Source organism: Athene noctua, chromosome 1 (assembly GCF_965140245.1).
Source record: "Athene noctua chromosome 1, bAthNoc1.hap1.1, whole genome shotgun sequence".
NCBI classification, from domain to species: Eukaryota; Metazoa; Chordata; class Aves; order Strigiformes; family Strigidae; genus Athene; species Athene noctua.
The window spans coordinates 236,109,176-236,121,382 of record NC_134037.1 but is presented as its reverse complement, the minus strand read 5'-3'; the positions used below and the strand labels follow the sequence as shown (position 1 = coordinate 236,121,382).

Genomic DNA, 12,207 nt, shown 5'->3' with positions numbered 1-12,207 from the left:
TTCCCCGCCAGCGGCATGGCGGCGCGGCCTCCCTTACAGCTCTCGGCCAGCCGCAGGTCCGAGCCGGAGTACCGAGGTAAGGCTGCGGGGCGGGGGGGCGCCGGGAGACACCCAAGGGGCCGAGCCGCTCTCCTCTCCCGGTCGTGTCAAGCCGAGGCTGCCTGTCGTTATCGACCCGCGTAGCTCCGGGCTAGGCCGCGGAGGGTAGGGCAGGAGCTGGTGGGACAGCGGAGCTGGTCGCTCTCCCCGGGAAGCGGGAGATAAGGGCAAGAGCCTCAGCCGGGGTCGGAGACTGGGCAGGTCCTGGCAGCAGCGCCCGTGGCCTTAGAGCTTCTGACCGGTGGGTGTGAGCGGGTCTGTGAGACTTCACCTTCCCCTCGAAGGGCTGGGGCCGGTGCTTTCTGCTCCCCCTGCCCCCTCGGCAGGGCTTCTGAAGTGAAAGCCTTTCTTCGTGACAAAAGGCACGCATCAACTTCAGACCATTCTGTCGAAACAAGCGAATGCTCGTATCTACGCCTGCGCTCTTCAGTTTGTTACTTTTTGAACGGTTTGGCTTCTGCAAGTTAAACGAACTGAATTGTTTTAATGGGGCTGTGCTGTAAGACCCGAGTTTCTGGAGCGGAAGGTGCCTGGGAGGCTCTAGGATGCACGCTGAGTTTGCTGTTGTGCAGCATCTCTTGGAAGGTACACACATCTCTGTACACCTCTTCACCTTTACGGAGTGTGTGCAATCAAGTGCCTAATCAAGGATTAACGTTCAGGTCCTCAAAAGCAATAATGTTTTAGCAATTCCTACAGTCTCAACTTCTGTAATACAGAAATATCTCGGTGTTGAGGGGACATGTTGTTGGACCTTGCAGAGATTTCTGAAGCATGAATCAAGAACAATGGGCAAGTCAAAATAGGAAAGATAAAGAACATGTGCAAAGAGATTCAAAAGGGGATTTATGCCGGCCTAGGAGGGACAGAAGTTGGGTTCTATATGTGAGTGCATTGAAGACTTCCACTGCTGAATAAGCCTGTCTGATGGATGATGGTGCAATGCCATGAAGGAATTGTTCTGAGTCAAAGATTATGCTTTAACTTCTTGCTTAACACTCCACTGCATGTGAAACAATTGTAAGACTTGGAGTCTTAACTGTCTAGACTGACTGTGAGGATGCGATCATCTTGTGCTGTTATTAACGCTGCTGTTGGTCCCAACATTTGTGCAGATGACAATGGAAGGGAAGCAAATGATTTTGCAGATGGTCAGTTGGGTTCACGTGCATGGTGTTTTTCACATGTGCTAGACATATCTTACTACTGTCACAAGTGAAAAGTGTGCTTGCTGAACCAACGCGCCAAGTATGCGAAATACTGCACAGGCACCCGGAAGAGTAAGCTTGACTTCTTCCCATTGCAAAATCGTGTTTCTTTTAGCCTAATGCAGCAAAATAGTCATCTTGTATAGCTGTGAAATTGCATTCAACCACTCCTTGAATATAGTCTTTCTCAAGAAATGAATGTCTAAAACTAAGAAAATCTTTAATATTAACATTTTATTATATCTACAGTGTCTGTTTCATAATGTCTTGATGCTATTTTAATTGCCTTTTTTTCTAAGTGACAAAATTTGGAATTACTGTTTTAGCTGAAAACTTAATAAGTCTTTTTTAAACTCACTAGAACAAAGACGACAAAAAGTTGAAGAATATCTATCAAGAAAAAAGACTTTTTCTGGTGTGCTCAGTCAAGAAAACCAGGCATCGATCAGGTAGTGTATCTGCTATGGATTATACTCCTTTAGAAAGGTCTATATTTGATGGAAGAGACAAATAGCTGTTCTTGCAGAGAACCTCAACCAAAAAGTGAGACCACACAACAAGACTGGTGACCACATGAATTTCCTAAAGTCCTTTTATTGTCAGCAAATACTGAAAGTTTTTGTTAACCAAATGCATAATAGATCCGATTCATGGACGATATTATGTGCTCCTCTAGAGACTGAGACAGGACAGGATACCTTCATGGCAGAGCTCTTATTTCAGATGCCACTTTGCCTCTATAACCTTCCTTCTGCAAATAAAATTTTTTTCTCTTCTTTCTACTCAGGCTATGCTACATGTGTTCACAATCCACCTGATCAAGCTTCATTGTGGTTTTGTTGTTATTAATTCATTATTTTATGCTATAAACAAATATACTGTTATAAAACCCAGAACATGTGATGTTCATCACGTAGGCATAATGTTCTGTAAAGAGCATGTAGGCATAATGTTCTGTAAAGAGCATGTGGGCACTTATCAACAATTTGTAGTGCTTCTTTTTATTGACTTGTATTTAAATCTTCCACTCTAAAGTCTAGACATGTAGTATAAAACCTAATAACAGGAGTTTCTCTAGAGATGACAGTGGTGTGAAGGAGTACAGAAGGTTCTAACTCTTAACATTAGTTCATGGTGTAGCAATGTTTTTGCAAATGGTAAATTTCAATCTCAAATTTGTTCCAATCTAAATGGGAAGGAAGTCTTGCTTGACATTTTGTATACTCGAGGTAGCATGGGCCTGTGTCAGTAGTACAGAACCACTTGGTAGTACAAATCTAACTGAACAATGACCTTTGAATATAAAATACACATAAATGACAAGGATAAATCTGTCAAAGACTTGTTCTGTGTAGCAGGAAAAGGCAAGTGCTTTTGTGTTGTAGAGAACTATCTTGTGTTAAAAAAAAATCAGTGCCAACTACTTTCATTGTAGCAATACTCTCAATTTAGCATTTGATCTACTTTACTTTTTCTTGCTCTCAGTTTATTCTCCAGCTATTAAATTCCAGAGGTTTTCATGGTCTTTGTTTAGCTCATTGTTTAGAGCCATCATGTATGTGGGGATGATGAATGCTTTTAGTTTGCAGCTGATGCGGAGTTATTGCTGTTCTACACTGTTGACCACCTGAAAGGAGGTTGTAGTGAGTTGGGTGTCTGCCTTTCCCCTCCCCACCCCCCTACCCCCCAAGTAACAAGTGATAGGATGAGAGGAAATTGCCTCAAGTCGTGCCAGGGGAGATTCAGATTGGTTATTATGACAAACTTCTTCACTGAAAAGGTTACGAAGCACTGGAACGGGCTGCCCAGAGAAGTGGTTGAATCGCTGTCCCTGAGGTATTTAAAAGACCTTTAGATGTGCCACATAAGGACATGGTTTAGTGGTAGACTTGGCAGTGTTATGTTTATCATTGGACTTGATCTTAAAGGTCTCTTCCTTCTTAAATGATTCTATAACTTAAAATGCCTTTTTTTTTTTTTTAAGCCGTAGCAAAACCAGGAGAGCAACTAGCAATAAACTGCAAGCCAAAATACAGCTCTCAATATCTTCAAAGCCAGAAATGGTAAGTTTTTGACTGTATTCAAATACTGATGGCACTCTGTTTCTCTGGCTACAACATTCCACTCAAGCCGTATTTACGGTATACGATTTCCAGAGCACAAGAAGCTTGCAGATAAAGAGGTGCAGTTTGTTAAAACTTCATTCAGTGACTGCTTATTATATGCTCCTTGGAGAGCTGTTGCGTTACTGTATGTAATGGATCATATTGATACTCAGTTTGTACCTGATTGGAATGGGTGTTAAAGAGAATACTGTTATTGCTGAAATAATGATTACATTTTAACAACTTTTTTAGGACTCCCAGAACTCTTTTGATAGTCTTTGGGGAAAGTTATCTACAATCTGAGCAAGGTCTTCTGTCCTCTAACAGAGTACAATTCTTCTACTGTACTCTGTTAGTTTTTTTGTTTTTTCCAAACAACAGTAGCTGTTGCATGTGTGTGGCTTTTTTTTTCAGTTGCGATGGTGGCAAATCTAATATAGTCAGTAGATGCTAATACCTCATCAGAGTTCAAGGGAATGTCTTCCCTATAACACTTTGTGTCACTTTTCCAGAATTAAGATGCACATGGTTGTTCTGTTTAGAAATAGTGACATACAGATTCTTCTCCATGCCTGCTCTCAGGTAAAGATGAGGGGAAAAAACCTAGACACAGACCTGTGTTCATGTTAGATGGTTTTGAGTTTGGGTACTCAAAGATCTGAGGCACATAGTATTCTTTGAGGAAAGCAAAACCCTTAAAACTTCAAAACTGAGTAGTGTGGGGAAAAATTCCAAGAATGAGAACAAAGTGTTTTTAGAAATTTCCTGAAGGGAGATATTTTGGTCTGTGTTAATGTCTCATGTGACTTTAAATTTGAGCTAAACTGCATACCTTCCTGAAATAACAGCCCTTGTACCCAAGAAGCTCTAGTTATTGGCTTGCTCAAATCTAACTTCTAAGGCTGAATGACAGACCAGGAATTGAGTGCAGTGTAGTTTTCTTACAGTTCAAGGACATCTTCTTCAAAGGAGAATATCAGCTTCTGCAGACTTCCATGTGTCATTCACTTTTTTTTCCCTGCCTTTGGATCTTTCCCTCTTCCATAAGCTGCTGCTTGGACAACGTTGAATTAGTTGCTGTAGAGCAGCATCTTTGGCAGAAAAGACTAGGTCCTGCTTCTTGTGGACTCTTGGCTAGGGTTATGCTAAGAACACATGGTTGAGAGTTCCACGGAGTAGTAAGCCCATATAAAACATGCATGTCCATTCTTAACTATGGCATCCTACAACTCATTAGTAAGAAGAAAAATCTCCCTCTTCTGGAAACATATCCTAATACCCGATTAAAGGCTTTACTACCTTGTGTTAGTAGGCTATCCACACTAAGTAGAGAAATAGTGCTGCCATTAAGTGATGGGGTATGCAAACTGAGATACTGCTGCTTTTGACTATATACATCCTAAAGCACACTTCTACTTTATGACTCTTAGAAGGGGATTTTGGCAGTTAAAAGCCAGCAGTTGTTTTGAGAGTGGTGTTTCTGTAAGAAGAGTGTAGCCCTCAGGTTAAGCCTTTTTACTTCTAAAGCAGAGTTTAAAGAATCCTTATTTGACTTTTTTAATGTGAATTCTGCTGTAATAGATGACAAATATTCTACTCGGTATATATACATTACTCTTGTAGATACTTTTAAAGTGGAATTTACTGTTAAACACTTTAGTCCTGTAAGTGAGTGAAAGCCTCTTTGGAAGTAAGTAACATGCAGCATGAATGTACTTCTAACATCTCCGTGGATATGCTTTTGATTTCAGGAAAATAAAGAGAATTCCAATAAACTGTCATGGGGCCAACTAAGCAGAACCTCCAAAAAAAATGTTATTTTAAACTCTTCCACAATCAGACTGACAAATTCCATATCAGGGACAAACTATAATCCTGAAGATTGTGCTTCCAAGGATGAAGTTACTGAAATAAAATCTCAGCGTGTGTCAATTACCAAGTCTTTCTTGCAAATAAAAAGCATAAAAAAGAAGCAGTTGATTGGAGATAAACAAAATTCAAGTATTAGCCTACCAAAGAAACCAGCGCTTGGTACGTATCGTGGCAAAGTTATCCAATCCAAGATAAACTCCTTCCGAAAAGCACCAAAAAATGAGGGAGAAAATAGTTCTTTGACAGACAAGAAGATTCTTCCTTCTGCCACCAAACCAGCACCAAGTTCCTTATCCATGAGCAGCTGTGGTGTAGTTCAGAAGACCATCAAAGTCACAAACAACCCTAATTCTGTAAAACCAACTGGTGTCCTCCCATTCCAGAGCAAACCATCTGACAAAGCTGCTCTTAACTCACAGTCCTGTCTGAAGAAATGGCAAGCAACATCTGCTGTAGCACCAAAGAAAGTAACAGTCCAGAAAATGATTGGTGGAAGGGCACCACAGCCACTGAAGGCTACTTCTAACAATTCTGACCACAGAGTACTAAGAATGAAAAAATGTGCAGATTTTTATGAAGATGCAAGAACAGAAGCTCCATCAAAACCAATTTCTGTTGTTCCTGGTACAAAGTCAGGACAGGATTCTAAAACTAATGGCAACAGAAAATCTGTTCTGCCAAAAGAGTCAGCAGAAGAGAGGAGGTAACTGAGTTACTGTTATAGCTTGACCTTGGGAGGTATTTAGACCTTATTTCCAAGAATATCTATTTTTTGCTGTAGATGCATTGAAAAATAAGAAAACTGAGTGTTTGAACTTTATGCCTAAGGATAGCAGACTAAAATTGTAGACTTAATGTTGAGAAATCAGGATTTGGAAGAATTGTAGCAGCTCTTCAGGCTTACAGCTTGCCCTGTGCTGTAAGCCCCCTTTACTTATAAAGTAAAAACGTATATTGCTTGAGCTGTTTGGCTTTTAGGCAAGGGTCGTGACAGCCTTAATCATGACAGATAATCCTGTAAGTGAATTGTATGTGCATGCCACTGCTTAAAAAAAAAAAAACAAAACAAACCACTGTAGGATGTATATAGGAGTGAGCATGTTTATGGACTGAAGGAGAGAACTTGTCAATTATGTTTTTTTCAACTTGGTGAATGCAGCTTAAATGATGGGGTGAAGATTCATCACTTAGAAGTTATTTAGTATTCTTGGTAGAGTTCCTTATAGAAAGTCACACTTACTAAAAATTGGTGATTTAGTGGGTTGGGGTTGAAATTAAACATAAATTAAGACTGAAGTACACATGCATCACTTTCAGGTTTTAAAAGCTGTGCAATAGGTTTGTTCTGGGCTGCTTTCCATGCTTTCTGTCTTTAGAGATGGCTTCTAGTTTTCTGGTTTGAAGTGGGATTAGGGAAGAGAGGTGGCACAGATGAATAAATCAAAGCATTTTTTTACCCTCTCTTGAAAAAAATGGTCTGTAGCTTAAGTCTCTTGTTGCTGGAAGTTGAGAGATTAAAGTGTTCTGACCTGATAGAAACCTAAAGCAGATAGATATGCATTGTTCTGAAATGTCCATGCAAGTCTGAATGGCAGCTGTGTTCCTTTTAGGATTAAAGCCTGAGGACTCAAGGATTATCTGGAAAGTACATATTTGTATGCCTTACCCTAGTTAGTGTTGTTCAGTGTAAAAAAAAAAAAAAAAAAAAAAAAAAATCTGTCACTTCAGCTAATAATATTCTTAAATGCAGAGCTCGCCTGGATGAATGGAGGGTATCTAGAGGAAAAGTAATGAGGAGACCTCCTATATCTGTGCTTCTGGGACCCCAGTCTAAAAATGAAGAACATGAACTCTCTTCTGGTGATTCTTTAGAGCATGTATTACATAGTGAAAAGGTCAACAAGACTCTCTCGGAATGTCTGCAGTTAACTGAACAGGTATTCAGTTCCTTGCCTACCAAGTTCTAATCATACAGGTTGCTACAACATGCAAGTCCTATGGGTGTGCTGGACCTGTGAATCAGATGCAGAGGACTAATAGCTCCCCAAGTTAAGCAATAGTATAGCTTTTTGTCAATACCTGAAGAAATTAGTTCTTCCTTAAGCTTCACTAACTTACTGAACTACCCAGTAAGATTAGGCAATAATGGTAACATAATAAAGTAGAAAAGCTATAATGTAAGGAAAGTAGCTATGAAGTAGTTATTTTAAAACAAGTTTGCATTTGTAGAAACTTGCCTGGACTTCTGAAAAAGTTGGGTTTAAAGTAGTTCTAAAGATGTCTATGCTTTCTACTATCCCTTCTACTTACAATACTGTATAAATCTAATTTGGAAGGGTAAAAGAACTGTCATTCACTTATACAAGATCATAGTTCAGTTGGAAATACCTGCCATTTTCAAATTTCAGCGTTACTTTCCAAAAAAGAAAAACCCTTGCTTTCTAGTTCAAAACCAGCTAAAATACAGCACCTCAAAATGTTCACTGCATTTAAATCTCTGCTCTTGTGTTGACTTCAGGGATGTCAAGGTGATGAAGTACGTGCCATGTTGGATGATCTGACACAGAGCATTCCTGGGGCTAAAAAGCTTGCGAAATATTGGATCTGCTGTATTCGTCTTGAACAGATGAGCCCTCTTGAAAAGCTTATTGCTGTCTATGAGGAGGCCATTTTGGCAGGAGCAATGGTGAGCAGCTTGTCTTGAAGTTTGAGATTAAATATAAAGGCAGGCTAATACAGTATATGGAAAACAGAAATAGTTGTATTTCATAAGTCCTTTCTAGAGTAAGAGAGCCATGTGACCCACCTGAACATAAACTGGATTTGGTTTGCTCCATAACCACTGTAGATACTACTTCCAAGATGAAAGGTTTAGGATCATCAAATTTTCATATGATGTTCTGCCTAGAAGAAATTAAGGATTGAGACTTACAGTATCACTAGAAACCCCAAACGGAACTTATTTTTATATTTATTGATGGACTTAATTCCTGTGCTTTAATATCAACAAGGTTTCAGGACATCAAATACAGCCTTAGTGCACCAAATACAGAGAATACAGCGTTCACTTGTTCTGACATGTCGCTGAACAACATTAAATAAAGGGTTTGTAATGTGAACATCATGTGGTCTGTACTGCTTTAACTGTTACACCAAAGAAGATGAAATTATGATTAACTCTGGAATTGTTTTTCTAAAAAAATACAAATTTTTTTCCAGCCTAAAGATGAACTACGCCACACACTAATAAATACTATGAAAAATACTGAAAGCCTTTTTAAGTCTGAGGATGGTAAGTTGGAGTAATGTATTCTAGTTAAATGTCTGCCTTGACAGGCAACACGAGCTAACTGTTGTGCCTATATTAAATTCTATTTAATGGAAACTTATCTGTGATTATTTTGTACTCAGTTGTCTTTCCAAATGACTTTGACTAAACTAATTTTTTTAACATGCCCACAACTGAAAATGAGTAGTGGAGATACTTTCATATTCAAACTTTCTACTTAAACTCTATCAAAGCAATGTCGTCCAGCTATTTTAGCCTGATAATCAAAGAGTAAATAAAGTTCTTGAGCTAGGAATCAGTTGCCTCTGACACAAACTCCTTCAATAGCAGATGCATAGTTGTGTTATGGCATAGTGTCAATTAAAGGCAGTAAATATTGCAGTTTTTCAAGCAAAGTAGTCATATACATTCCTGTTCAATATAATATAACCTGACAAGTATTTGATCCCAGATAATGACTGAAATACTTGTTCAGAGCTGCTGCGCTTGGGAAGAAAGAGAATGACTTCTCAGTATGTACTTAGCCTGAATTTTCAGGTTGCAGGTTCTTGAAGGTGGGTAAAATTATTAGTAACTTAAGTTTCTGTGGCTCAGACTCAACACATACTTAACTTTCATTCTCATATAAAGCTTTAAGACTTTAGAGATCTCTCTAAAACATTATCTTTTCTTTTGTTGTAATTAATCACATCTGTACTTTATTCAATATTTCAATTTTAGGGGAAACTGTGAAAGAAGCTCATTTAAGTGAGGTAGTAGAAGTCAACAAAGAATCAAATTCATCTGTAGAGAAGGTTCAGGAGGCCTTCAAGGATCTCAGCTCTGATGACCAAAAAGCAGACAGTAATGACAAGGAGGTGGAGACTAGCAGTGAATTGATAAAAAAAGAAGTGGATTTAAACCTAAAACCAAGAGATGAGATCTTGCTAAAAAAGAATAAAAAGCACAAGACTAAAGTACGTACAAAAAAGAAAGGAAAATGTGAAAGAGAAGAGCAGAATGAGGATGGGGTAAAAGATACAGCCCAAGCAGTTAATTCTCCTGAGGGGAACGATACATCTTATTTAATGAGACACAATCCATCGATGACATCATACTTGGAATGGTAAGATTTCTTTAGATAACAATGGAAAGTTTGTAGGGTCTGGGGTAACAGCAATGTTTGTGCCCTGCTGAAACTGGGAGGCACTGCACTTATGAACACTTAGCTAAAATCTCTCAAGATCTTAGTTTTGTAGGATTGCTTCCTCTTACTTCCTTCAGAAGGATTTTTTTAAATAAGTTTCTCTATTTACTCAGTGCTTTGCTTTTTGAATGCCTCACTACAGAGTCATTAAACCTCTTTGGCAGAGGTATAAATTCCATGCTTAAGATCCCCTCCCAGACCCTGCATAGCAGTAGCAGTTCCACACTCAGCTAGGTAAAGAGAAAGTAGTTGTCTCCAGTCCTCCTTTTTTCAAATATAGTTGTGGTTGTATGTTGTACAAAACAGGAGAAGTGAGCAAGATGTAACTGTTCTGTGAAGGTTATCTTGATTGTATCTTGAGGCAAAAATTCTGTGTAGTAATCTACAGAACAGATAACACCTAAATCAATTTTTTTGCCATAAGGTTTCTTCTAAGATATCAGACTTCAGAAAGTTGTGCTCAGTTTTGGCATCTGTTGAAGCTGGGCTCCTGGCAGCTGTCTGCTCTCCCTCATAGCAGGAAGAACAGTTTCCCCCTGATGAAACAGGGTGGAATTTTCCTTCTGGAAACTATTTTCAGGAGGTTCTCCAGACTAAAATCTTTTGCCCAAGAAAAGGATTGTACATCTAGTTTTAACTGTATGAATGGGAATGGGCCTGTTTCCTTTAGATATGGGAATCAGATTTGAACAGGAATTATGACTTGCCATTTCTGATAGATGTAACAGAGGTAATCTGTATGATGGTGTGCCTATGTTTACTGACTTATTTTTCCTATCTTCCTAAGTGTTAAGATGCATCATGAGGCAAATGACTCCAGTGCCAAAGACCTGAAAATTGTAACCCCTTTGCGATACTCTCAACGCCTTCGGGAGAAGATGTGCAAGCTGTCGGACTCTGTTAAAGACCAAGATCCATGTGTCCTTTCATTTGAACAGCTGGGAGAATTGGAATCAAAAGCCACTGCATTTATCCTCAACCAGAGCAATACGCTCAAAGAAACAAGTGCTGACATAGAAGAGTGAAAACCAGCATTAATGAGATGTGGTTAAAGACTGGATTTTTTTAACGTTGGGTGGGTGTTTGGTTTTTAGCAACTTTTGAGAGAGGAGCTACCTAAAACTTGCATGGATGGCTTAACTTGCCTGAATTACTAAATTTATGAATTTATAAGCTTCTGCCTTTTTTCAAAATTGTGGTAAACCTGGTCTGTTTCAGTACTCACAAAACATTAGTAACTTTATGTTAAATGATTCCTTAAATATTGAATTAAGGACTAGGTTTAACACTTCCTAAAACAGTTTGATTGTATATTGCTAATCTACTGTTTTCCTGTTGCAATTCCTATAGATTCTTTAGAACTGCATGATCTACCTTTTAGTTTAAGAAATTAACGTAGGCATTCCAACAGGGCAGTGTTTACTACAGCAACAATTAGTTTTGAAGACAGAAGGCAGCTAGTAAGGTGTATACCAAGTTTGAACAGTTGTATCCATTCTTATGGGTTATTTCAACAAAATAATTTAATATTTCTAATCCCTTAGCTATTGGGTTTATTCATGACTGAATAATCTCCCTTAGATGAGATCTGATACACTAATTACTATGTAACTATTCTAATGTTGGTTTGCAGTAGTCTGTAATATGGTAGCCTTATTAAACTAATCAACTGAGTTGTGTTTGTTTATTTACGGACTTTAGGAGGGAAACTAATGGTAGATTCAGATATTTCAGTCTGTTCTTGGAAGAACTGTCAGAGCAGACACTGAAATTTTCCTCATTCAGCAGAAGCTGTTTCCGTATCTTCAGTAGGTGGAGTTTATATGAACTGTAACTCAACATTGCATTCAGACTTCAGCTAAATCATGTCTGCAGAACAGATGTGATCTTTGCATCTAATAAAAGTTTGATTAAGTGTACTCTTATCTGAGGGAAACCCTGTGAAACCCTCCTTCTGACTAATAAGCAAGTCCACATGTACTATGAAGAGTAATGTAGGATCAAGCAAGTCCCAGTTTGGACACGGTCTAGGCAGGCAGCTTTGGTTCTCTGGAAATAGGATCTAACTCTGCTGCATCTTGTAGATCATAAGCTGATTGGAGCATCTGTGTTGTGCTGCTTCTGCCCTGTCATGGGCACTGACTGGGGCTGCATGGATTTAAAAAAAAAAATAAAATAAAATAAAAATTTTAACCTAGAAGTCTGTAAAGTGGAAATGCTTTTTCCAGCATGAAAAACAAAATGGTGGAAATCATTCTGCCACCCTCATTGCCTAAGACTTCTATAATTTGCAAGCAGATTTAGCTGTTCTTGCTTGTCCTGAAACACTTCCTTTATCTTTTGTTAGTTATTTTGTAGTTTAAGTTTTTCACTCACTAGTGCCAAGCTCCCCACAAATTAGTCTCTCGCTACAGTGAAGGAACCGATTGCAAAACTGTTAACGGGGTC

At 38.8% G+C, this 12,207-nt stretch overlaps 1 protein-coding gene across 1 annotated transcript; it reads left to right on the top strand.

The window, feature by feature from the left end:
* Nucleotides 1-15: 15 nt before the first annotated feature.
* On the top strand, nt 16-10,961 carry CKAP2 (cytoskeleton associated protein 2). The gene is made up of 9 exons (XM_074931746.1): nt 16-76; nt 1,669-1,756; nt 3,292-3,370; nt 5,164-5,987; nt 7,035-7,221; nt 7,803-7,970; nt 8,504-8,576; nt 9,294-9,678; nt 10,547-10,961. The coding sequence occupies exons 1-9, from the start codon at nt 16-18 to the stop codon at nt 10,782-10,784; spliced, it is 2,103 nt and encodes a 700-aa protein (XP_074787847.1). The 3' UTR covers nt 10,785-10,961.
* The last annotated feature ends 1,246 nt before the right edge of the window (nt 10,962-12,207 follow it).